The sequence below is a fragment of the Nanorana parkeri genome, unplaced genomic scaffold, assembly GCF_000935625.1.
Source record: "Nanorana parkeri isolate BGI_ZX_2015 unplaced genomic scaffold, ASM93562v1 scaffold765, whole genome shotgun sequence".
Taxonomy (NCBI): domain Eukaryota; kingdom Metazoa; phylum Chordata; class Amphibia; order Anura; family Dicroglossidae; genus Nanorana; species Nanorana parkeri.
In genome coordinates this window covers 255,253-282,331 of record NW_017307033.1, presented here as the reverse complement: position 1 = coordinate 282,331, position 27,079 = coordinate 255,253, and the positions used below count along the sequence as shown (strand labels likewise).

General features: G+C 40.0%; 1 protein-coding gene across 1 annotated transcript in view; it reads right to left on the bottom strand.

Moving 5' to 3' along the window:
• The window catches only part of PCNT (pericentrin), an 82,234-nt gene that overhangs the window by 34,404 nt on the left and 20,751 nt on the right, over positions 1 to 27,079 (bottom strand). The window contains 15 exon segments of the mRNA XM_018564603.1: positions 102 to 335; positions 684 to 704; positions 2,856 to 2,969; positions 3,794 to 4,023; positions 6,402 to 6,614; positions 7,784 to 7,946; positions 8,367 to 8,587; positions 11,783 to 11,943; positions 12,473 to 12,624; positions 14,346 to 14,492; positions 15,131 to 15,280; positions 18,053 to 18,271; positions 23,224 to 23,872; positions 25,639 to 25,880; positions 26,598 to 26,761. Of these exon segments, the coding sequence (XP_018420105.1) occupies positions 102 to 335; positions 684 to 704; positions 2,856 to 2,969; positions 3,794 to 4,023; positions 6,402 to 6,614; positions 7,784 to 7,946; positions 8,367 to 8,587; positions 11,783 to 11,943; positions 12,473 to 12,624; positions 14,346 to 14,492; positions 15,131 to 15,280; positions 18,053 to 18,271; positions 23,224 to 23,872; positions 25,639 to 25,880; positions 26,598 to 26,761 (3,080 nt within the window).

Sequence of the window (27,079 nt, the reverse complement as noted above, 5' to 3'; positions counted from 1 at the left end):
ACAAATGTTAGGATAGACCACCATATAGAACAAGAATACCATAAACAAGCCATCATCGCCAGGCACTAAACACATCAGAAACCAGGTATTTCCTTGCTTACCTGTAATAATTCCTTTTGAATCGAGTGCATATTCTTCAATTCTGCTTCCAACTGGCTGCAATTTTTGGCTGCATCAGCATTACTGAGAGCAGCCTGTTCCAGCTCCTGTATTCTCACCAACATCTTGTCGATTTCATCATTTCTTTCAGCTATTTGTTGCTCTAGGTGATCTTTTCCCTCAATCAGCAGGTTAAGGTTTGCCTTGTCTTTTGCATTAGTCTCACGAGCTTCATTCTAAAAGGAGCAAGCAGTCAAACGTCCATTTAATGTAGGCAATAACTAAGAATAAACAGCCTAGAAATTGGTGCTAAAACAGACAAATGTGAGACACAAAAACCTTAACTATTGAAAAATCAAATAATTATTACCGGTACTACATGATAGCTACACAAATACACATGCAACCTAGAAATACTAGATGTAAAGCAGATACAGAATTGCCAAATGGTGAACTGAAAAGCAGATTATAACTAAATGGCTGTGATTGCCTAATAATTGCCATGCAGCACTGCCAAGCTATTAAACACACAGCCATCACTAAACTAGACGGAAGGGATCAGATGGAGACAGGGCCATTCATACCTGTTCACTCCAGTCATGGAGCTATTTCACCAAAACAGAGAAAAGGAAAAAGATGATAGAACCATTAAAATCACTGAAGTAACAATGATGACATACAGTATTGTGCAGAAACCACAGCTTTGGGAGGTTCGATGGTCATGTGAGACGCCGTCTAGTGTTTTTGGTTCAGGTTTTTCAGTTGAAGGATCAGATTGCAGATCCTTCTCTTTAGCAGAAATCAAGTATGTGAATGGCTTGGCATTGGGTCATGTGACTAGCCTGTGGGATCCCCGAACTATGGTTTCTTCGACCACCTCAAATAATTCATGGATTCTCTTAAATTTCATGAAATTGAAATGAAATTTACTCTTACAAGCTACGCCATTAAAAAGTACTCTGTGATAAATATTCCAATTAATCCAACAACTTGTTTGGTATTGGTTCTCTCAGAAACAATTGCCGCACATACTGACTGATATCACAAGCTGGATACTGTTTATTCCCGAAGTCAAAACATGCTGTAAACCATGTTTTTACAGCATGTTTTGACTTTGGGAATAAACAGTGTTACCTCATGTGTTTATGCCAAATCATCATAAGACATCTGTACAGGTATTCCTCAATTAACTACCGAGTTCCGTTCCTACGACCAGGTAGTTAAACGAATTGGTCGTTAAGTGAGGAACTCTATACAGTACTGTACTGCATTGGTACAGTACTGTACTGCATTGGTACAGTACTGTATAGTGTTGCTGATGTACAGTACTGAACAGTGTAGTGTACATCGGGCAATAAAGTACTTACTGAGACCAGCGGTGAAGAACGGAGCACATCACTTCCACTGGTGAGACGTCACACTACCCCTGCCACGTTCCCGCATGTAAGGTCGGAGGTCGGTCGTAAGTGCGAGCGGTCGCAAAACAGGTAAATCAGTAAGTGAGGAATGTCTGTATATAGTTTTATTTTTTTAACGAAACATATTCTATGTTGGGTGACTGAATAGAGTAGGGAAATGATTGTGTTTGTACGGTCCTGAGGAATTGATTACATGGGGATTTTTTAATGTAATTAGGTGTTGCCTGTTAATGGTAAATGGTCAAGACAAGAGACAATGAAATCCATGAACACTTCGGAGCCGAGACCCTTGATTCTCACAATAGGTGCATACACTTTTTTGTCTCTGGCCAATATCAAAAGGTTTCCTTGTCGATGGTAAAAGAACCAGATTGTCCCCCTGGTTTAGATAAAATCCTGGCCTGGGGTTAGCCAATCCCTAGACAGAAATTCAATCTGAATAAATTAAGCATTGGGAGGCCACCAATCGATGTCTCTTAATACATTTCTATGAAGACCAGTGGTATATTAATCAAGGGGCAGGAAGGGAAAATTGAGCCTTTTTTAGACCACCAGGATGGGGCCCTCGTGTGACAATTAATGGGTAAATATGCCTGTACTCTTTCCCCACTTAAATGTATGTCTACCGTTTGTCTGTTACATACCAATGTCTGTGTATTTTGCATGTTTAAATCTTTTCTTTGTATTTTGTAATTAAATAGATTGTTGGTTTGCTGTATTTAAGTCTGAATACTATAGCAAAATAAATCTCTGTTATTGTGTTGAGCTCAAAAATGTCATGGTTGAATCCTCAGAACCATATACTTTTGAATGTGTGAACGCATACATAGCGGTTCATAACTTAAAAATTAGTAAAATGGGTAACAACAGTATCCAGCTTGTGATATCAGTCATTTGTGCGGCAATTCTTTCTGTGAGAACCAGCATCTTGCTGCAGTATGCCCTTTTTTTTTGCTTGCACCAACAAGAGGTATGGGGCTGTGTGACCCCAGGACAAGGAACATGAGCGGTGGCTGCTTTGTGAACTTGTTTGGTATATTTGTTCTGCAAGTATTATATTAAATTAGCAATCCACCTGATTTCAATAGTAAAAATAAAATAATCAAGTAAACACATAGGTGTAAATCCAGCCTTATCCATAACCAATAAAGATTTGGCTAAAGTTGGGCTTTGATTTATAAAAATTCTGTGTACAATCTGAAAAAATGCCATATGGTAACAAAATAACAAAAAATGAATTCACACACTGCCAATTGATGCAGATAAAATTTTACACAATACAAAATGGAACAAAAAGACTTTCATGGAGACAGATATAGAAGACTCTGTATTACTCACGCGGTGTGTCCTGGAATCTCCATGATTTTTCAGTGCTTGTTTGAGCTGCTCCTCCAGATTGAGGATCTCCTGTTGGAAGTCATCTCTCTCATGCTCACGCTCAACCGCTTGTTCCTGCATTGAGAGAGGAAGAATAAATACCAAGCATAACCCTATTACAACACCAGCAAATCAGTAAAACAGCACAGTCTTTAAGCTGAATTTTTTTATTATTGTTAAGAAGTCAGGCTGCATAACAACTAAAGAAAGGCATGGCAGGGTTTGTTTTCTTTTAAATTAAGTACTAGTGCTTAAAACCTCTTGACAGCATGCTGGAGATCCCGATGATCCCCTCCATACAGCACTTCAATCAATGCTGCTCATGGAATGTTGTGAATTGGAGTACTGTGCAGAGGGCATGTTGGACTGCTGGAAACCCAAACCACTGCACGAAGTATGAAAGGCTCTCTGGCATGTTGCCAGCATTAGGCAGTTTCATATAGATCTGACCACACAATAACAGACTATAATTGGGTTTTCTTAAAATGGGCAATCAAAAAAATGTTGTACTTTCCCATCAAATTGTTTTGCTTTTATGAAGTTCATACAGTAAACTGGCATTTTCAATTATTGCTGTTATTTGTTATCCCAAAATAATCCAATACTAAATTATATTCAAAAGGTTTTGTCCTAATTTTTTTGAGTTACATAGTATTTGGGCTTGAATAAAGACATACGTCCATCAAGTCCAACCCATATAGGTCCACGCTCAACTCATTCTTAGGAGTACTTGTACCCATGAATATTACGGTCCCTCAGGAAATCGTCCAAAAGTTTCTTGAACAATACCACACTCTTAGCTTTAATCACTGCCGAGTTAGAATATCAATCTTGGGATGTATTCTCAAGAATAAAAGGGGGTCAGTTAATTCATTAAACCTAAAAACTGAAAGACATACATCCATAAACTGTCTCTGATGCTTCAGCTGCTTTTCTAGAGCCTGGATTTGTTGCTCAAGGTCAGTCATTTCACTTCTTTTCTTCAACAGTTCCTGGTTACGAGCCATTTGGTCTTCCAGTTCCATTTCCAGGACCCTCATATGGGAAAGCAAGTTTGATCGATCCTTGTCTGCTTGACAGTGTAACTCAAGTTTTTCCTGTACTAGGCGTTGAGTTTCTTTCAGAAGTTCTGTTTGAATAAAAGAAATTGTGAAAACTACAAATCGACATAGTCCAGACAACAAACTAGCACCTAAGCATTATAGAAAACATACAGCAGACTGGAGCACAACAAATGGATTTGAGATGTAGTTCCCTTTGCTTTTATTACTATAGATTATACCCCATATATCAGAATAAGTTACTAAAGCACACATTTACTTTTCTTTGACACAGTGTTAAATCAAAATATATATCTATATATAGATAGATATCTATATAGATCTATATCTATAGATATGGATCTATATCTATAGATATAGATCTTTGTGACCACACAACACAGCTGAGGGCCAACAGAAATGCAGGGTGCATGTGGGTGGACCAGAGACCATTCATGCAAGCCATGATCACAATTTGCATAAAAAACATCATAGGATCGGCGATTCCGTCCAGATGAACTATGTAAATAAATGGTAACTAGTGGTTTGAACAACTCTGTTATTGCTGAGGAAACAGGATTCAGGGCTCCCTCCAATGACAGTGTGCTGGAGCACCACAAGTAAATCGTATGTGATATGATTAAACACATACTTGATGACCGCTGCCGCTTCTAAACGGCATATTTAGGATTCCTGCTGCTGGAATTCACATGTTCCTGCCACAGGGATCCCTAAACACACATACTTTGTAGGTGTGAACAAAGCCTAAAATCAGTAAGTGCTCAGGAAGGAGACACTGATTGGCTAGTTCTTCCTCAATGCCAGTCAAACATTTTTGATATCTAAATTATTTTATCCATTTGAATTTCCTCTCTTTTTTTTTAACAGTTTTTTGCCGTAAAACCAGACTAAGAAAACATAATATATTTGACAAAAAGGTTCAGTTTAAGAATAAAATTACTGCCAGTTATTTTTACCTGATACCCAGAACAATTTTTTGTCCCAGCTCCTCTAATCCACTTTATCCTGCTTATTGAGAGCACAGCTTACATCTGCAGAGCTAAATGAATAGCCAGGCATTTTCAGGGTTAACCACAAAAGGGTGAAGGATTTGGAGAAGGCAGGAGAAGTGAACAATCTAGGCCAAAATAGCTGAATTGGAAAAATTCTCCAATTCATCTCATTTTCCGGTTCAGCTATGTTGTCCTAGATTGTTCACTTCTCCTGCCTTCTCCAAACTCTTCATCCTTTTGTGAATAACCCTGTTTGTTTATTATTCTGGTTGACCTTGCCTGCTACAGTCATGCGTACCCTGTAAAAAGGACATCTTGTTCGCCTTTTCAAAAGGATACCTCATGCTTTTTCATATCAAATTATTTTACAATCCCCAAGCTATCCCTCCTGTATTAGAGGTTATTCAATATTTACAATACAATACAAAATACTGTGACAACATAAAACACATCTCTATTTGTACAACCGTGTCCAGAAACATTTCCAGCAAGCAATAGTTTACAGTATGCACACTATGTGAATCCACCAGTCTCTCTCAATTAACACCAATGATGTCCCTATATGAGCAGTCCCACGCAGATGTCAGCGAGTCCAGGTATCACTCCACAGGACTTGAACTCACCTTCTTAAAAGGGCCTCAACTAAAATACTTGAGCCAGGCCAATTATGCTTACACCACTCAGGGGTTAATAACTCACTAAGTCTTCCTGTATTATACTCTCAGAAGACTCCCAGGGTCACTCAGGAAGAAAAAAAATATGGTGACACATAATTCTATAAATCTTTAATAGGTATTAAAAAAAACAAACACACACACACTTGGAAAAGTGGTGAACATATAATGGGGGGAATGTATCAAAACCGGAGCAGACAAAATATTTGCACTGCAGCCACTCAGCTTCTTTCTCTCATTTTCAAATTCCACCTTAGCAAACTGAAGGGAGAAGCTGATTGGTTGCCATGCACAACTGCTACAGATTCTGTCTGCTCCAATCTTGATAAATTCCCCCAAATGTACAAAGAAAGCATTTTAACAAACCCCCATCTCTTACCATCCCAGAGTCATACTGAAAGCCACATTTCTGTGGTGAATTAACATGCACCGAGCATATTGCAGACTATTGCAATATTATTGAATCACCTGTACAAACTACAGATCGCTTCCCCTGCAGATTTTTCTGGACACGGTTATAAACAGTGATGTGGGTTGTTTTTTTCTTCCATTTTATCACAATTGTACTTACACGAGAGGGATAGATTATTTTTTTTAGTTTGCATAATTTTTTGTCTTTAATCATTTTCAATCTTGGTACTTAGAGGTGTTTTTGTAAGGTGCTGGCTGCTTATTTAGTTCAGGTTTAGATTAGAGTGCAGAAGGTTCTCGGTAAAGAAATACTCAATGAAAGATGTATGCAATGTGCTGTAATTATGTGCCAAAAGTGTACAGTCTTACCAACTTCAACATCCTTCTCACTACTTGACAGAACTTCCTGGAGTCTCAGCAACAACTCCTTCTCTTCCCTGAGAACAGCAGGCTCCTGCATTAGGACTTTCAGCTGCTCCCGTGACTTTTCCAGTTGTACAACAAGCTGGTGCTCAGAAGTCTCTTTTAATGACAATGTTTCTTCCAGAGCAGCTTTCTCCGCTGCATAACCTTCAATAAGTCCTGCATCACACAACAGATCATTAGGAAGCATAAAGTAACAAAAGGATCTGGTTTGTAAACAATGTACAAAAGATACAACTATAATGTTATCAGGGGCGTCCCGAGGCAGGGTGTCACCCTGAGCGGGTACTGGGTGACACCCCGCAGTGTTGGCACCACGTGCGTGATGACGTGCGTATCTTGGTGATACCTGCCGGTGGCCATCTTGGTAACGGACGACAGCAGAGACGGGGATTCATCCGGTGGGGTAAGGTATGCTGCCGGGTTCCCTCCTCTCTCCTGCAACTGTCAGGCTCTCTCTCTCATGACCGATTGCACGACTTTTCAGAGGTGGTGACACCAAAATGACTGTCAGTCATTTTGGTGTCACCCTGGTGCAGCCCTTTTTTTGGGTTGCACCCGGGGCGGCCCCCCCCCCCCCCCAAACCCCCTAGTGACTCCACTAAATGTTACTACATTTTTAAAGTATTGTTGTCACGCAAATCCCTTTAATCCCCCTACACCTTCATTTAACTTGTATACAAAATTTTGGACTCTCACGATCATCTAAAAGAGGTCACCCAAACAGCTCCATTATTATACAGGATTTATATTAAACCACTAAACCAAATCTGAAAAGATATTCCTATACTACATGATACTAAAGGTAACTAGAAATCATAAATTACCACAGATCTGCTGATCACGTCATACCAATTCCGGTACGTTTTTCTGAAAGCCAATTAGAGACTACAGCAGACCTCCGAGTGATAAGCCCTACCCTTAGAAGGAAAGACTATAGGCAAAAAACAGAAGGGTATGTGCCTCCCCCTGTAGGCTATATATATTGTTAAATGTTTTGCTTCCCAGTAAAAGTTTACTCGAGTCTTTCTTAGACTTTCAGTATTCCTGCTTGCTCTCAGCAAAATTCAAACAGGCTTCTAAACTAAGACATGCTATCAGAAATACTACCTTCAAAGTCACTTCTGTCACACTGGATCCAAAATAAGGAGATTCACGGATGATTTGCTACTCTACCCTGCCTGAGAAACGTAATGGTTTAGGTCCTGGACTCTCTGGTTTGCAGTATGCCCTCTTCCTGGGGGTCGGTCTGGTGGGCTATCAACTTGTTTGGCAAACAGTCAAATATCCTAATTCTACCCAATGCCCTTAGCACTTGGTCTCCTTACCCTGAGCTTTGTGCAGTTCTACCTCCAGCTGGTTCTTAGTCTCCGACTCCTGTGCAAGCAGTTTCAACAAGTCCTGATTCTTAACCACTACTTGAGCCATCTCTTGATTTCGACTTTTAAACTCCTCCTCAAAAGATTTCTGTATATCACGAGTCTGCTCCAACTAAGAATGAAAGTATAGAGCACAATAACAAAACCAAAGAATACAATACACTAAAAATTGAACAGCAATATCAATGTGTTTTTGCAAAGTACTAGGAGTAGCTTCCCTACAGCCTTTCAGGCCAGGTCCGATGCCAATTGGTGTCTGAAGGAAAGTCACTCTAGCTTTTAGTAAGAACATTCCGAGTGTCAAACATATTACAGCTGATATGGAAAAGAGGACTTTTTCAATACAAACTAAAGCCACGCAATTCATTGATTTTGTGTATGCTATGCCAGACTACACCGATTTGTAGTGTCCGACTTTGTGTAAATAATTTATAAACATTCTCATGTCAGATCGACATCTGAAGACAACACAGATCGATTAGATCATTTTAACAACACATGAAAATGAACCATGTTTTACATTTTCTCCTACCTGAAGTGATGAATTAGAAACCATATCTAGAAGTCTCCCAACAGCAGAACGTAAACGCTGGCTCATCTGTACAATCTTCTCTTCATTCTCTAGACCAACTTCTAGGCTCCCCAACACACTATCGCACAAATATTCTGACACTTCATATCCCTCATCTGTGGACATCAGGCTGTGCTCTGTCAAAGTGTCACATTCTGGACTCAGGCGATGTTTCTCACTCACTGCAACGGGAAAAGCCAACAAATTCAGAGATGCATAACGTTTTTGTTTCTTATTGTTTGCGTCCTTCACATCTTTTCCTTGATGCGTTATCCCATTGAACACTATGGAAACGCATCAAAATGAATGTTGATGCACATTGCAAAGCACCTTGTACTGAATGTAACGAAGAGTCATAACACATATCAATGTGGGCTGATGTGTCAGGTGTGTTGATGCACATTTTCTTTAATATACATTGGGGTGCTTTTCAATCAAATTTAAATAGAAAAAGGCATCAAACAAAATTGCATAGGTGTGAACTGGCTCTTAGACATTACCAACAACAAACAAAAAAGCACACACACACACACACACAACCCTGTGCTTCCAGCAAAGCGCAAGCTGTATCCAATTAAACTTGTTAGATTACTCTGCTACACCAAATGAACAATCCTTATCCATCAGCAATACCTGCATTCCCTGTCATAATAATCCAGTAAGAGCTGCTACTATTTAGATTTTTATTTTTTTAACTGATGGAAACCCCCCACAGACTTAGCACTGCATCCATACAACCCATGCAAATTTGTCCACTACTGATAAATGAAACAAAATAATATCTAAAAAGGCAAAAAAAAATTATTTTCAGATTGGGATAGAGCAGAAAGAGGTTATAACCCCTGTCAGGATTTACTGGTTAGAGTCCAAATTTGGGAAACATGCACTCTATTAGTCCAGCTGACTGCGGTCTATAGGACTAAAAAGGTACCCACACACCTTACAATTTATCTGCAGATTTTCTGTGGTCAGATGGAAAAAGTGCAACAGATTGGCCCAGGTGGAGATTACTCCATCCACACAGTCTAATGTGGGCACCTTTACAATTATCTGGAGATTTTTGTCTGTGATCACATTTTCGTCCACAAATCTGCCAGTTGATGGAAAGTGCACAACCTTAATTAATGTACAAGTGGCAGATTTTTTTGCTTTCAAGCGGGCTAGAAAATTTTTGTCTAGTTGGACGAAAAATCGACGGATTAGTGACATTTTTGTACAACAAAAATCTCAAGATAAAAACTACACATCCTCAAACGAAAATCTGTTCTTACCATTTATGAAAATCGTTTGGTTACTGGTGCTCTCCGGTTTCCCACACTCGACTTGACTGCTAGAGTTCACTGTCCACAGTATTGCGCTTTGCGACTACACCAATCAGCGTTGATGCCGTCTCCGGTCACCATGACAATGGATGATGCAGATTCTCTGCGCCGGCGCACGAGAACTAGGGGCTGTGATATCCTGTCTCTCTGGCCACTCCAGCGCCTGCATCTGATTTATCTGCATCCCTGAACCGGACCTTAACCACACTCCGGGAACTGGACCCTGATTGCAATGGGTATGCTATACGTTTCTTAAGCTGGTATTTCATTGTTTATTGTTTTTTTGTATTTGAAAATGGCCAATTTTCCCGCCATTATGATGTCACGGAGGGTGTTGCTTTTGATTATTGGTTAGCCTCATGAGGTATATATGTGGTTGTCAAATGTCAGTGTATTGTCACCCTTTAAGCCCTGATGAAGAGACCCTGTGGTCTCGAAACGTTCGCTCTTGTGATTGTGTGACGTCTATGTCCAATAAATGGACATGTTGGATTATTCTACTGAGTGCTGGTGATTCCTCTTCCTACAGTTAGTGGTGCTGACGAACGTTAACTGCGTACTACATTGGTCTGTGCATGATGGGCTAGTTGAACGAAAATTGAACGAGGGTGAGAGGTCTGGACAAAAAAAGTTGTACAATGGTTGTAAGGTGTATGGCCTCCTTAAAAAGGTATGGGGGAAAACAAAAATGCAATGTGAAACAAGAGATGATAAACCTCAACTAGGAAAAAATTCTTCCCACTTCCTGGTGCGTTTACAAAATAGGAAGTACAATCTCTCAAACATGGCACAATAAAAAAAAAAAAAAAAGGATTTTTGTAGTTACCGTAAAATCCTTTTCTTGGAGTACATTAAGGAACACAGAAATTCTTAGACTATCGGGTTATACTGCTGCCTACAGAAAAAATGGACACTGGAAACAAAAGGTCAGTAGCCAGCACAGGATAACCCTGCGCCCACAACCATCTTGCATTCATTTGTACCAAAGTAGTACTAACGGCTTGAAAAACACTGGGGGAAAAAAAAACCTGTGTCCCTCAATGCACTGCAGGGAAAAATTTTTTTTTTACAGAGTACACAAATTCAATTTTCTTTATCATCCATTGGGGGGACACAGGAATTCTTAGGATTCTTAGACTGTTAGGACCTCCAAAAGCAGTCCAACAGTTGGGTGGGAAACATAGCAAGAAAGGCTAACAAGCCCAAGAAAAGACCTCAAAAGGAACAAAACAAAAACACACAAACAAAACTGGGGACTGCCTACAGCTCATGAGCTAAGAGCTACATGAAAGGACCTAATGGCCGAAGCTAGCATTAGATGAGGCCTAAATATCCAACTGGTAAAAAATAAGAAAGAAAAATAAAAAAAAAGACCAGGTGGCAGCCATGCAAACTGGGAAAGGTTGCACTATGACAAAATGAGCAAGAAACACTCACAGATCTAAAACATGGTGGATCCTGATCCTTAAGGCTAGGTTGGGATGGCTGTCTGCTTGAAATCACAGAGATGGTGAATAGAAAATCCGGTCCATCCAGAGTACAAAAGGAATCAATGCTTCTGAAAAATGCAGAGGCTGAGAGATTGTCTTTCACGGTCCAAACTACATCCAGACAATGGAGGGAAATTTCCATTTGGTGAAAATGCAGTTTGCAGGGTTTGGGAACCATAAACGGATTCAAGTAAAAACCTTGAAAAATGTTCTGCCAAAGGAATAGGACTAATGACACCCGAATACCACAGACCTTGGGACATGGGAAGCTGGAACACACATATACATACAAAAACATTTAGAAAAAAAGAGTTGGGGTTTTAGAGAAAAATAACCACAATGGGACATTCCCAAACAAAGTGCAGGAATGGACCTCGGGTTCTATTATATAAAAAATGTTTTAAACAGCAATCTTTTCACCTTACACAAGCTAGACGTAAGAGTATTACCTTTTGATATGTAACAGACAACTTGATTTATTATGTTGCTATATTGATTGAAATGTACAGGAAAAACTCAAGTTTTGGTCCTTCTGTAGTCACCCAATGATTAGTAAGAGAAATACCTGTTGATTTTGTCAGCGCATCGCTGTTTCTATCTTCAGATAAGGTACTGTCTAAGCAGAGACCAATTTTTTTGAAAATTAAATCTTCTGTGACGAGTGTGTTCTTTAACACATCAGTGAAAATCTTCAGAAGACGCTGGCAAGAATCTTGGAGTTTTCCCCTGAAAGAAGAAAAGCAAAAAAAAAAAAGCCCATATTTCACTTTAATCACAGACTCAATAGCTACACAACACTGAGCCAAAATCATTTTCCTATCAGACCATAAAACTATGCGATAAAACTAAATTACAGAACAAGTCAAATTTAATGTTAGATAATGTTATGATGTTAATGAATATTGTTTTCATGATTTTCTCATGTCTACAATTTGAGAAAAAAAAGGGCCTAAAGCAGAACATAATTTTTTTTCTACCACCAAACACCCATCAAAAAGTTGTTTCTTCAACTTATGATCATGTGCTTTTACATGTTTTCACATTAGGCTTCTCTGTAAAATATGCTTAAACATGTAGCACACAGGAGCATGCAGTCAGTCACAATCATTAACATTTCACTTTTCTTGTTGCACATTGCATTAAAAACAGAGTTATGTGCTGCTTGTATAAGTGAGGCCAAAAGCCCAAGTAAGCATATATACTCCAAAAAACATTCCCCCTAAAAAGACACCACCACGCAAAAATCTCAACTTACTGCTCCTGGCGGGCTCGGTGTACTTCAGATTGAAGTATTGTTTCCAAATTCTTTCCTTCTTGGTTCTCTCTTTCTCTGGTCTGCACAATCGCCTCCACCTGAGACTGCACCCCTTCCATCTCATTTGTTAGTAAAGAGACCTTCTCCTGCAACTGAGAGTTTCGGACGATGGAGAAGAGCGTCATAAAGCTGATCATGACCAATGCATGTCAACTAAAAGATTGTTTCTAAGAATATAGCGGCAGAGCTGTCTGTACAGAAAATATTGCAGATTCTTCTCCATTGTATCTGCTAGCAAAGCAACATAAGTAACGTCTCTATATTCTTTATTTGAATTATGCACAGCATTTATAAAACTGGCAGAAACTGAATTCAGTTAGGCAGTCTTTCTAAATGGAGAATGTAGAGTATTATTCACAGCTTCACATGGAGCCTAGTCACCACGACAACAGCTTGTAAGCTTGGCAATCCCAAACACAAGAAAGGCCACCCCCTTCTGTTGCTTCAAGAATCATTTTACATGCTACCTGAATAACTTCACAGGCTGTCACCTTTAAACTAAAAGGAAACAGCTTACCACACTGGTGAAGTTCACCTGGCAAGTTGGAGAAATAAAAATTAAGCAAGCACCCAGGTAGTAAACAACTAAACCAAAATATTGGCCCTCCTGTGAGGTGTATGCACAGCATATTAGCACATTTTGGCAGACTTAACTTGCAGGTGCTCCCCTCCAGAGCTCTACTCTTTTGTTGCCATCTTTTCCAGGTCTTCTACCAGGTACATCTTCAGCCTCTTGATTGGCTGGAATGGTGTACCTCATGTTGCACGGGGTTACTTATGCCCCATTTGCACCAGAGCAACAGTGCTTCAGCGTTGTTTTGGCTCAATTTTTAGTGATTCTGCACGTTACACCACATATTACAGGCATTTTTTAAGCGGACTATTGACTATTTAAAATGACGGGTGTATTTGTACATGCGATTCTGCATGTTTGCATGAATGGCTCCCATAAAAATATATGGGATTTTATTTGCATGCGTTTCAGCGTGGAAAAATCCACACAACAAAACCACCCTGGTGTAAACATGGTCTTACTCTTTGCACACAACCTTACCAATATTGTGCCCTGAGCTGCGCATACATGGCTCAGAGCACACAAACAGGTAGGGAGATGCAATTTTGACAGAAAAGACACTTCCACATTACAAAAAAAATTATAAATAAATGGGGGAAAAAAAAAAAAAGAAAGTAAAAGCCTCCCACACCTGCAAACACATAAATGGACTTTAACAGAACAGGTGGCATTCAAAGAAACAGTGTAATACAAAGCACACCAAAAGCAGAACCTGAACAGCCATGTGCACTGCTCCATTAAAGTCAATGGTACTTTGGCAACCTGTGTTTGAAATGTGTTTGAAACACATGCCAAAAGCAGGAAACAATGTCCCTGGTCATTAGTCTTTACTAAAGCCACAGGCCCCCAATAAGGAATGAATCATATGTATATATTTTACCTTAAAGAGGAGATTTACCCACTAATTTAATGTCTCCCAATATAGTTACTTTAAAAAAATGCCAACTGATAAGATTATCAGGGTGCCTTTTTTCGTTCACAACCAAAATTTCAAGCACTCAAATGGCTGGCATCATCCACGATCACATGTGCAGCACTATGGCAACTGCAATCCAAATAGAGACCAAGAAGGCACCTTCCTTGGCTGTAAGGGATAGGAGGTCATGGTTCTCAAGCGCTTTATCTCAAAAGCTTTTTTTTCTTTTTTAAACACGTGGAAGGCTACATAAAAGACTCCATAACATCCCAGCGACCCAATATGTACTGGTTTGTGATACATACAATCATATGATTACATACCTGAAGCACTAAACCATTCTTATCTTCCAGCTGCCTCATTAAGAGTTCATTCTCCTTGTTAAGCTCACCATGTAACTTTTCAGAGTCTCTAGTAAACTGTTCCTCAATCTCTTGCCTAGCAGACTTCTTCTCTGTGATTAACTCTTCCTAGAGAAAGATCAGTGCCACTATGTTAAGAATTTAAAGACACATTGAGAATTACACACGTCTTAACCATAAAAAGCCCTTACACATTTCTACATGCACATTACTGATGTACATAACTGGATGTACTTGTGAGCTTTGTATTCACTTTTCATTATGCAAAGAAAGAACCCTTTCAAATAAGGATTTTCCATGTTACCGATGCATGTACAATGCCCATTTCAATGGGCATTGCTTAACGTATACAAAACTGCAGCATGTCCTATTTTAAATGGAATAGGCACTAATGAGTTCATTTATGCTGCAGGCGTACCACTGCTGTAAACACAAAACAAAACTCCAAACAAAAAACGCGCACCACATGAAATGCTATGCCTGTGCCTTCATCATGATCCCTAATGCCAGTGTTTTTCCAGGTATATATTGTACACTTGAAATTTTCAATAACATGCTCAGGGCAAGACAGGGATGGACAAATCAATATGGAATTTAGGCACCAGCTTGTTCAATCCAGGAGCCAACATGAGTTTTAGGGACCAGCTCTATTGAGAAAACTTCAAATGTTAGCCGCCAGCTGTAACTTAAGGAGCATTGGCTACCTGGCATTTGTCCAGTCCTGCTGTAAGAGATCTACATTATACCTTTAATTGAGCAATTTGTTGTTCCAGTAACATTTCAGACTGACATTTCAACAATTCAATCTCTTCTTGTAATTGCAAAAGTTGATTGGATTTGTTCTCTAGTTCTGTAGACAAAGCCTGGAGCTGGTTGTTAAGTTCTGTAATAACAAGCTGAAAAAAAATGTGACAAGTCAGTTTTACCAATCTCGCGTCAAATGTAGGCAACAATATACATATAAAAAAGGTGTTCCATCGTAAAATAAGGAGGGATGCACAGATACTTTTCGAGTACCAGTGCCGATACTTGGCATTTTCATGAGAACTACCAGGGTTGCAGCTGGGACTTGGCTCTGGCGCTCCACCACTGTCCTGAAATCATTAGTCTGTATTGTTTTAGAAAAACGGTCACATGACAATAACCAAAATGTATCAGTACTCGTACTTGTAAGTACACGGCAAGTACCAGTACTCGCAAAACTGGTATCTGTGCATCCCTTTATTTATATTAAAACAAAAGCATACATTAAAACAGAGATGTACAAATCCCAGGAGCTCCGTGTGCTCCTTACAAATGACAGCTGCCTCCTATTTTTGAAATTTGCTCTAGTGTAGTCTTGGAGTTCAAAAGTATCGGTACATGTACTCGTACCTGTACCGAGTACTGTACTTGGTATCTGTGCAACCCTAAAAATAAAGTGTAGATTCATATGTGCTGCCATCAACAATATATGAATTTATCCTTTGCAAATTCATGGTTTCTTTGGAATTACAGTAGTGTGAAAGAAAGTACACCCTCTTTGAAATCTATGGTACGAAGTATCAGGACATGATAAAAAATCATTTGGTCCTTAAAATTCTGTAAATACTGTCCAACCTCAGATGAACACCACATGCCATATTACACTGTGCCAGTATTTTGGAAACAAAGCCGAAATGGAGAATCCATGTGTGAAAACTAAGAACTCCTTCAATAGCTTGCAGAATCACCTTTAGTAGCAATAACTTGAAGTAATTGTTTTCTGTATGACTATATCAGTCTCTCGCATTGTTGTGGAGGAATTTTGGCCCACTCTTCTTTACAACGTTGCTTCAGTTCTTTGAGGTTTGCGGGCATGTGTTTATGCCGCTCTCCCAAAGGTCATGTCACAGCATTTCAGTCGGGTTGATGTCTGGAATTTGACTGGGCATTGCAACACCTTGTTTCTTTTCTTGTTTTGCCATTCTGTTCCAGCTTTGCTGGTGTGCTTGGGATATTTGTCCTGTTACAGGTCTCAGGTTCGGCCAAGCTTTAGCGGTTAAGCAGACAGCCTCAAGTTTTACTCTAGAATACTTTGGTAAACAGAGAAGCTCATGGTTGACTCAATGGCTGCAAGGTGCCCAGGTCTGTGGCTGCAAAACAAGCCGAAATCATCCCTCCACCACAGTGCTTGGCTTGACAGTTGGTATGTTTGTACTGATAAGCTGCGTTTGGCCATAACGCACAGCACCACATTTGGCGAAAACCAAACATCTCTACTTTGGTCTCATCAGTCCAAAGGACATTGTTCCAGAATTCTTGTGGTTTGTTCAGATGCAAACCTAAGCCACACTGCCATGTTATTTTTAAAAAGGCTTTCTCCTGGCAACCATTCCAAACAAACCATACTTGTTCAGTTTATTTCTAATTGTACGAGTTTTAACATTTAACATGCTAACCGTGTCTGAGATACAACTCTTGGATTGGCAACTTGAATGGTCTTGAATGTTTTCCACTTGTGAATAAATCTAAGGGTTTGTTCACATCATGTCCAGACCAGATCTTAATGGGTTCCTGCTGCAAACAGGCATATGCAGTTTTGACGCTTTCCAGCAATTTTGGTCTGGACTCTATGCAAATATACAGTCCAGACCAAAATTTGGCATACTGGACTTTTTTTGAAAGCTCAAATTCAACGCAATGGTGTGAACTGCACTCACAAAAACCATTAGACTATAGGGAGATGCGTTTTTTGATCAGCCAAAAATATACTCTGGGTGCACTGGATAGACCAAAGAAAAGTACAACAAATTGGAAGTGTTGTGTGCCCAATGCAAAAGGCAGGTAGTGATGGCAATCTGGTCAAATGGGGAGGTTCATATATGCATACCTGAAGTCCACCGAGGCCAGGAAATCATTCATGGTGGAAGAAGGCATAACAAAGTGGGAGGATTCTCTTCAAAACCTTTGACCACACAGGAACCCGAGAATCTTTAAATCCAAAATGGGGTGAACTCATCCCTTGGGCTTGTAGCAGTGAACAGTTTGGAATAGAATCCCTGCAAAATGCACTGCTTAAAAGGGACAGGGACTACATATTTTTATTTGAAGTCGATAAATCAGAATTTAGGTGCCATTCAGACTGAAATCAGGAAAACTTCTTACAATTTCAGTAAGTTCAGTTGAACCCTTGTGAGTGTGTGTCTGTGTTCCAGTCCAGTCATTAAGAGCACCTGTACCCCTGTATGTTATGGTCTCTGAGGAATGTAATACTCTCTGCTGATACCGCTTTAACAGAAAAGAAGCCCCTACGGCCCTTGTGGTTAAATCTTTCTTCCTTCAGTTTTAGGGAAACTGAAGTATGAGAAGCTCTGGCTCAGTAAAAGAAAAAATCAGCTGGTTTGAAACTAAACTTCAAAATGACTGGGAACACCAGCAACAGATCAGCTTTGGCTCCAATATAACTACATTTTGCTTTACTATCCCTAATCACAAATAAATGGCTAGATTTCCTGTTGCTCAAAAGACCAGACAGTATTTGGACCTACCCATAGCCACTGAATACCTGCACATGAAATATTTTGTAAATATGGCAGAGCAAGCAAGTGTAAGCATGAACGCTACGGCATTAATAACTGCATTTAAACATTCTTTACATAGCTCAAAATTACAAATCATTGAAAAGACATAACATTCCTTTAACTGACCTCCTGCTTCTGCCGCTCGCCTGCCAGCTTCATCAGCTCATCCTGCAATGTCTGAGTTTGCTGCTGAACCTCCATCTTGTGCAGGTCACTCAGTTCTTTAAAAGAAAGCTTGTTGTGCTCTTCCATTCTAAGAACCTCTTCTCTCAGAGCATCTAAAGTCTGGTTTTTATCATACTCTAGCTGTAAACGCTGCTGGTCGAGTTCATCTTTAAGGTCATCCTGAAACATATAAAACAATCAGTGTTAACATACTTGAAAATTAAATGCAAACCTCCGCCTAACTAAAATAATTCTCCAGCACTTAAATCATTTACAGCAGTGAAATCCGTCTCTAGTTAATCTGTTACCTTGGTCTAGAATCATTGATGATTTTCATCTTAAGTGCGTACTGTGCGGTCAGCATCTACTTCCTGCACTGAGATGAGATGCTAGTCCTGCAGCCCCAAACTTTATGACTTGCTAGAGTAATAATGTTGCAATTTGGACACTGGTGGAGAGGAGACTGAGGAAATTATTTCTCCTGCCTGCAGCACACAGATGACATCTCACCCTAGATAATGTCAATAAGCCGGTGCTTACAGATTGCTTTTAAACCCCTATTTTGTCATGGTTGTCCGTGCCATAAGGACCCATGACGGAATAATTCAGCCACGGGTCCTAGAACTATGGGGAAAAACACTGACCCCATAGTTCTCCTTTAAGGGTTTAATCTTCCATCATGCACTAAGTAACATGTATATGTATGTGTCACATCAAATTAAAGCCCTTTTTGTCCTCTAAAAAGTAGTATATAATATGTGTTGGTGCAATAAGCAAGAAAGATGGAAATTGCGGTTGAAAACACAGTCCTTAACTGAAAGACAAGCATCTGAAGCTTGATCCTTAAGGGGTTAATAAAAGGCAGAGGTGACCACACCTCATTTAAGTACAGTATCATTGTACAATCTGAGCTTGTAATCCTTGACTATGACACTCTGGACAAAGGCATCTGGACTGTCCGGGACACAGGAGGCAGGGGAGGCTGACAGATGACGTCCTAAATTGAAAATATGGGGACAACCCTTTAGGAGTAAGAGGGCTTGCTCCCAGGTTTCTCCCAGGGCCAGGACTTACAACAAAATAGAGTGCCTGGTTTAGATTTGGAATCCAAGGCTTGGAGAGATGAAAGGAATCCTTGTTAATGGAGGGAGCACAGGCTTTAGCTGCCGGAGGCTTCTGTGATAAGTAGGCGCTCTCCCCACCCCCTTCAACCACCTATCGCCTACAGTCATGGAAGGTGCCATCTTTACTTCTATCAGGACCACACTACGCAGGGAAGCACTGACTAGGAAGTGCGGCTTCCACGTATTTCGTGTTGTGCAACAAAAACCTCTGTTTTAACGCAAATTGTTAGACTGTGTAATTTTGTTTTTGCAAATTATAAATAGATTTGTGTAGTTGACATTTTTGTTTGTCTAACTGAAAGCAAATCAAGCACTGCTTCCACGAGGACACGGTTTGTGTTCCTCAATTTGGATGAGATGACAGCTGAAAGGTGAGGGTGTAAAGAAGTATGAAGTACTGGTTTAGCTCAAGTTGAGGAAACACAAACTGAAAAGACTAAAACATTCCTTTTAAAGGCTACTCAGCCAACTGAATCCAATAAAACAAGTATTTGCAAGCATGTGTTGTGCATCTATACCAGGGCTTAAAATTTCCACTCGCCTGCTCGCATTTTGCAAGTAAAAATAAGGAAGTGGAAATTTGAGAGCAGAGCAGCTCCTGTCAGTTCTGGCTTCCTTCGGCCTGAGCTCTGACAGTTCTGAGCTCCAGCGAAGGAAAGAATGTCTGTGAGCAGCATAGATGCTTGGCTATCTGGGTGTGATAGTGAGGGCTCTATCTGCCCATCTTGGACAGGCAGATCGTACTTGCGATCATCGCAAGCCCTGTGATTGCAGAGACACCAAGATGATTGCAGTGCTGAGTGGGCACACCGGCCCGTGCGGCATTCGTTTTCCAACCACGCCACCAACCCGCCAAAAATCGTACGATTTTCGGCAGGTTTTCCAGCGTGCTTGGAAGACAAAAGTCGTACGACCTTACAGTAGAAGCGGTCGCACGCTGCCCATATACCTGCCCATACACACATCTTCATATGGTAGTGGTGAAAATTATCAGTGCCCCCCCAGTTTTGACTGTGGTATCTTATCTGCACCCTGTTAACATAATATAAAGCTAAAGCTATGTTATAATTGCTGTTTTTTATATTTTGGACTCTTTATTCTAGAGAAAAATTTAATTTCATAAGCTTTAAGGGGGGCGTGGTTGGGGTGGGGGCGTGGTTGGGGTGGGGGCGTGCCTGGGTGGGGTTGGAGGCGGACCTGGGCAAGGTTTGGTGGGACAACTGGTGGAGAGTAAGGTTTTTGCCTGGCTAGTAGGTCTAGACTTGAAATTTTAAGCCTTGATCTACACGATAAATTTGAGTTGGAACCTCAAACACTAAGAAATAGGTAAAAGTAGGCTGTAGCTTCAAAGGGCTTTCTAGGACAAAACGACAGAGTGCAGTCATCCACAAATGTCAGTGGATTCCAAAAGATCATTAAACCAAATTCAAACCATGGATGAAACTATAGCTCACTATTGAAGAACCCATTAGCTAGCTACTCCAAGTACTTGATTGGTAAAATCCAAAATTACTATAGTAGGTAGGCTTATTACGACAGGAGAGACTCTCTGCCTCCGTCAAACATGCTTTTCCCTGTCAGCACTTTTCCCCCCTTCTCTGGGTGTACACCGAGCAGCGCATGCAGAGCACATTGTATTGTCTCAACACAATCCTGCGTCAGGGTAGAGTAACTCCCATGCATAAGCACTGAGTTAGAGATGACTGAAGACTCTGAAACCATAGACTGACCAGGTAAAGATGAAAGCGCCAGCAAGGGAGGGTAATGTGTGATATAATGTACATATACGCTGTGCATACTTAGACCCATGGTAATATGCTCATTCTGTCTGTATACGATTATGGACACCCGCACAGATGTGCAGTTCGGATGAGCGTACGACAGCGTACGGCCACACGCACGGATGTGCAGTTCGGATGAGCGGACTCCCATAGAAAAGAAAAGCCTGCTGCATGCAATCACACGCAGCACCTGTCCTTCCCAGGAGTGTCCCGATACGGCCATGCACGCCGCACAGATCTGTATGGGCCGGCTCTTAGCAGTGTGAATGAGGCCTAAGGATCAAAAAGGTTTACCGCCCAGATGCACTAATTTCATGCAATGCATCATTCTTGTTAGCATTAGTAAACAGCAAAAACATGCATGATGAAAATTCACCGACCGTGTAAAATGACAATGGAGCCAATTTACTTATTTTGAAGAGAGACTATTTACTTTGCTTAGCAAAGTGAACATTCAGAGTTTAGTATATAAAATAGGTCACACACACACACGATGTCCAACTCCAAACCTTTACAAGGTTTTACCATTAATCTATAAACTAGCATAGGCATCACTCGGTCAAGTGGTTTCCCCCTAAAGAAGTCACAGATCACTCATCTAGCCAACAAACACTGCAAGAAGTTAAGCATAAAAAAAAAAAAAAAAAAAAAAAGGAACAAAAAAAAAAAAAATTTTAAAAAAAAAAAAAAAAAAAAAAAAGGTACAATAAGACAAAAGTTGCGTTACTATGACAAAGTTCAAAAAAAAAGAAAAAAAATCAAGGGTCAATTTACTGAAGCATAATCTATGCAGAATTTTTGGCACAAAAATGGTATGAAAGTCATGTTTTGAAATGTCAGTTTAGAAAAGATTGAAGCACAGGTCGTCACTTCTTAATAAACTACTAGCTTGAGGCTAGTGATCATTGTGAGCTTCAGAAAAGGAGTCTATGGGGGCGAGAGGTAAAAATTCACGAGCAATAAGGCTTGCAAGCTTAAAGATCTATTAGAGATATTTAGATTTGTTTGTTGATCACGTTTAACGGAAATCATTAGGAGACAAAAAGTGAATCAACTCCAGTTCTAGTGACAGGGAGTTCTGCATTCCTAAGTCCTCATGCATATGGCCATAATGAAATGACGAATGATCTATGTAGGATGATGCTGGCATAAAGATCCTGTGTAAACAACGTAAGAAGGGCCCGCTCACACCATAGCAGTGACAGAAAGTATGTGCTCTGTTCACATCACAATGTGGGTGTGCTGGGTGGTGTACTGCTAAAATCCAGACAATCTGCATTTTTCCGCAGCACAGTGGATCCCACTGCAGGTCACCTCATGGCAGCCCGTCACACTGCTGTGTGGGACATTGAATTAGCATACACATAGTACTACAGGAAAACCGTGAACAGTGTCAGCATCAGTAGTGTTCCATACACCAGAGCTGCCACAACACACTAGTACGCCTGCTAAAACGCAGTGCTTTAGCAGATGGGCTAGTGTGAAAAAACCCAAAATGGTTCAAATGGTTTGCTTGTACATGTGTATAGATGGGTAAATGCCCATACAGCATTTAAACAAGTAAAATTCTGTTTATATAACCTCCCATAAAATGTTTGCATATACGCATAAATTACTGACCTCAGACACAGATTTTTCTGCTTTGATAAATCTGGACAGAGCGCAGGTTTACTGATCTGATCTTTGCACAAAACGTAAAGAAAAAAAAAATGCAGCACTGATAAAACCGTAGTGGTTTTTTTTTTTTTTACAGCCGTGTGCATGAGCCCTAAATAAAAAAAAGTAATGCCACCTTCTAATAAAATGGATGCATTTTATATTTACATGGATTAACTTTTGAATTTCCCACACCTGAACATGCACAAGAGGCTTTATATAATAACAGGAACCATGGCATCAATGAACATGCTGTGAAATTCTACCCCAGCTAGGGCTGCTTAGAGTGAACACACCTGGCTAAGCTTTCAACAAAGGCTTAAGAAATGGAGCCAGTTTAAATTGCCATAAAACAAAAGCCAAATGAACACAACTGTAAAGCACAACACTGCAACATAACCATCTGAAAAAACACTCACCACACCCTCTTAAGATTCCATGGTTGCAATTTAAATATAGGGGAAAAAAAAGTACATAGACATGTGGTTTACTTACATTTATCTCACATTACGACTAAAATAAAACATATATACTGTAAGTTGTATATGTGTATGGTAGTAAAATAATTCACCTGATGAGCAATTTCTAACTCCTTTGACATGGCTTGAAACTTCTCTAGATGGACAGAAGCAAGTTCCTGCCTAAGATGTTGTAGTTCCTGTTTTTGCTGCTGTAGCCACAGCATCCTGGCCTTCTGCAGCCTTTCCTGAATTTCCCCCTCTTTTTCTTGTAGGCGATGTGACAAACAAACCTCCAGCTCTCCCAAGGCACGTGAATGCTCATCTCTGATCTTCTGAATCTCAGTAAGGTACGACGACTCCAACGTGTCCAGTTTTATAAGGTGGGAGGCCTCTATGCCTTGGATATGAGCTTCGTGCTCCAAGTCACGAGACTGAAGTTCTTCTTGGTGTCTCTGTAGCAACTCTGATAAACAAGACAGCAAGTTCTGCTCCGGATAGCGCTCTAGATCTGATGTCTGAAAATAAATATCCCCATCCAAATGGTGATGCGGTGTAGATATATTTTCCTGTAATTCAGATACACAGGTGCCAGATTCCCATCTGTGTCTCTCCTCCAATATCAGCGAGTTCAGATCTTCCTCCTGTGTCAGGAGGATGGAGATTAGCTCACTGGGCTTGCCCTTAGAGACTAAGCTTGTTTGTTGATCTCCCAAGAGATTTCCCCAAATGTTGTTTTTTTCCTCATGAAACTGCTTTGTCCTAGAGAAAAACAGAAAATCTCTATTTACCATGCTAGAAATCAGCGAAAAGTGGCAGTATAATACATACCATGCATTTATAAACTGTGTAAACAAAACAGGGAATTCAAATCACATGTTAATAATTAGATCAGGGGTAAAGTTACACAATAACCATGTTCTCCATGAGGTTAGATTTTCATGCTACAAATAAAGGAAATGGATTAAAAGGACAGTCACACCTTTTATACTTTTGGATGCCAAAGCAGGTGCAAGAACCATTTGGTTGTTAAACTGCACATAATTAGATCCAGTAATTAAAGAGTTTAAAAATCAGAACTTTATAGTTCTATTGGGGAAGAAGATAGGATATTGTTTCAGACGTCTTGTGGTTTGTTTAGATGCAACTTGGCAAACCTAAGCCGCGCTGCCGTGTTCATAAGAGGCTTTCTCCAGGCAACCCTTCCAAACAAACCATACTTGTTCAGTCTATTTCTAATTGTATGGTCATTAAATTTTAAATATTTAACATGTTACCTGAGATGTAACTCTTACTTGCAGGTAGCTGGGACATCCACTTGAGGAAAGATTGGAATGGTCTTCAATATTTTCCAGTTATGAATAATCTTCCTCACTGTAGAAAGGTGGGGCTTTAAATTGTTTAGGAACGGCCTTGTAACCCTTCCCAAATTGATTGACAGCAACAATTGCTTCTCTAAAGATCATTGCTGATGTCTCACCTTCTTGGCATTGTGTTAACATACACCTGAATGCTCCAGACCAGCAAACTGCTAAAACTTCGGTTTTATAGAGTTGGTCACACTTTCTTATGATCAACTAATCAAGGGCATTTGAATAGCAGCACCTGGCTGCTACTTAAGGTGCCCATACACTGCACGATTCTCGTACGAGAATCGCGGGAAATCCCGCAATCGTACGAGAATCGTGCAGTGTATGGAAGGCGTGCAACCGTTTCTAATGTACGGTCGCATGACTTTTGCATTTCGAGCATGTCGGAAAACCAGCCGGGAATCGTACGATTTTCGGCTGGTTTTTACATGATCGAGAGATCACTGCCGAACGGGCCAGTGTGCGCACGTGCACACTGCCCGTTCAGCATTGCAGTCATCGGAAGCCCACCCCTCAAGGGGGGCGGGCTTGCGATGATCGCAAGTACGATCTGTCTGTCCAAGATGGGCAGATCGTACGTTTGTTTAAGTACTTTACAACCCTCGCAAGACAAAAGTCTTGCGAGGGTTGTAGAGTGTATGGGCACCTTTAGCCTCTTAATTCCTATGGAAGCAGTGTGTACTTAAGGGGTTATTCACAAAAGGCATTTGAATAGTGTGTGATAGATTGTTCTAGATTGTTCACTTCTCCTTTGGAGAAGGCAGGAGAAGTGAACAATATAGGCCAAAATAGCTGATTTGGGAAAATTCTCCAATTCAGCTCACTTTCCAGTTCAGCTATGTTGTCCTAGATTGTTCACTTCTCCTGCCTTCTCCCAACTCCTCACCCTTTTGTGAATAACCCCCATAAGTTTTTTGCACATAACTTCCCTATTTTGGCTTTATGTTTATTAAAATAAACTGGTTTAATATGTTATATGTTGTTAGTCATCGGAGGTTGAATGAACCCAATTTTAAGACCTGCTAAGGACCAGATGATTTTTATAATGTCCTGATGCATAAAACCATAGAATACAAAAAAGGTGTACTTTCTTTTTCACACGATTGTAGTTACAGAAAGAGAAAACATTAGAAACACAGCTTAATACAAGCAGGTTACCTATTCTGTGCTTCTTTCAGTGCTTTCAAAACTCGTGCTTTTTCTGCATACAGCTGTTTGACAAGTTCCTTCAGCTCACTCGCCATTTGATCTTTGATGCTTTCCAGCCTCAGGGCATTCTGTTCATGCAGAATTAAAAGCTGCTCTTCCTCCGCATCACCAAAGCTTGTTCTGGATTTTTCCCCAGATAACTGCTCAACCAAGGTGCTAAGAGTTGCATCTGTCTGGCATATTTTGTCAACCTGCAAAAATAAAAAAACACAACATTTAACCAGCCTAGATCATGGCATTTCAAGAAGCACATATACTTGTAGTACGGGAAAAAACGCATTCTGACAACAGTGAATGGAAATAAAAATATAGTCGATATTGAATCAGTAGACATAAAAAATAAATAAAATAAAAAGTGCAAATAGAAGTACAATTAGAGTTTGCTCCCAAATAGTGCTCGAATTATTAATCAAAAAAGTCCACTTGTGATGTGAAATATTGCTTATTTTGCGTTACACAGCAAACAACTGCTGTGCCATCTCTTATGAAAAGTAAGCAAAGTCATAAATGCACGGTTTACAAAATCCTCCAAAAATGCAGATAATTCACCTTAATATGCCTCTAGACAAGGTTATCCCCCTATTTAGGTATCAGCTCACTTTTCAGTTCAATCTGACCAGAACAGCAGCCCAGGTTTATTCGCATTACTTGTTTAAAGCGCTGCGCAAACTGTTGGCGCCATATAAATCCTGTATAATAATAACAACTTATCTTTGCACTAAGTGTTGGATATAAATTTAAACAGTACTATAAAAAGCTTAGCCAACTTCTTCAGAGATGAGGAGGGGTACCATTTTCCAAGTCTAACTTCCAACACTCCCATAAACCAGCAGTGTCCCCCCATTTCCCCACATCTTACAAAATAAATTGCTGCATCCACTTATCATAACCATTGATAGCACACATACCTTGCCTGAATATTTTAAGTCTACATCTCCAGCACTGCTTGAAAGCTCCATAATCTTCACTTCTGTATCGTTTGGTTCTTCCATAGCAGATAGTTTCCCCAATGTCTCTGTTCTTTCATGACATTCAGCATTCTCATTGCTCTCTTGATGCATCCTTGCCACCTCTGCAAAAAAAAAGAAAGTTGCCAAAACAAACCAAGATGTTAAATAAAACATAACATATGTATTTTGTGAGCAACATCTTTAAATGTTGTAGATTACAATGTACAGACTACTATGATTTTAACTCCATCTGTCCACATGAAGGCTCGGATCAAACCTGTACCTGAGATAAGGAAGCAAATTACCTCAAAACAGTGATAACATGACACATGCAACTAGTCCCACAGAACAGTAGTCATCACATTTATAACACTTATAAATACAAATCAGAATTCATACATTTAATTAAAAAAGCAGCAAGGTTTTGATTAGAACCTGTA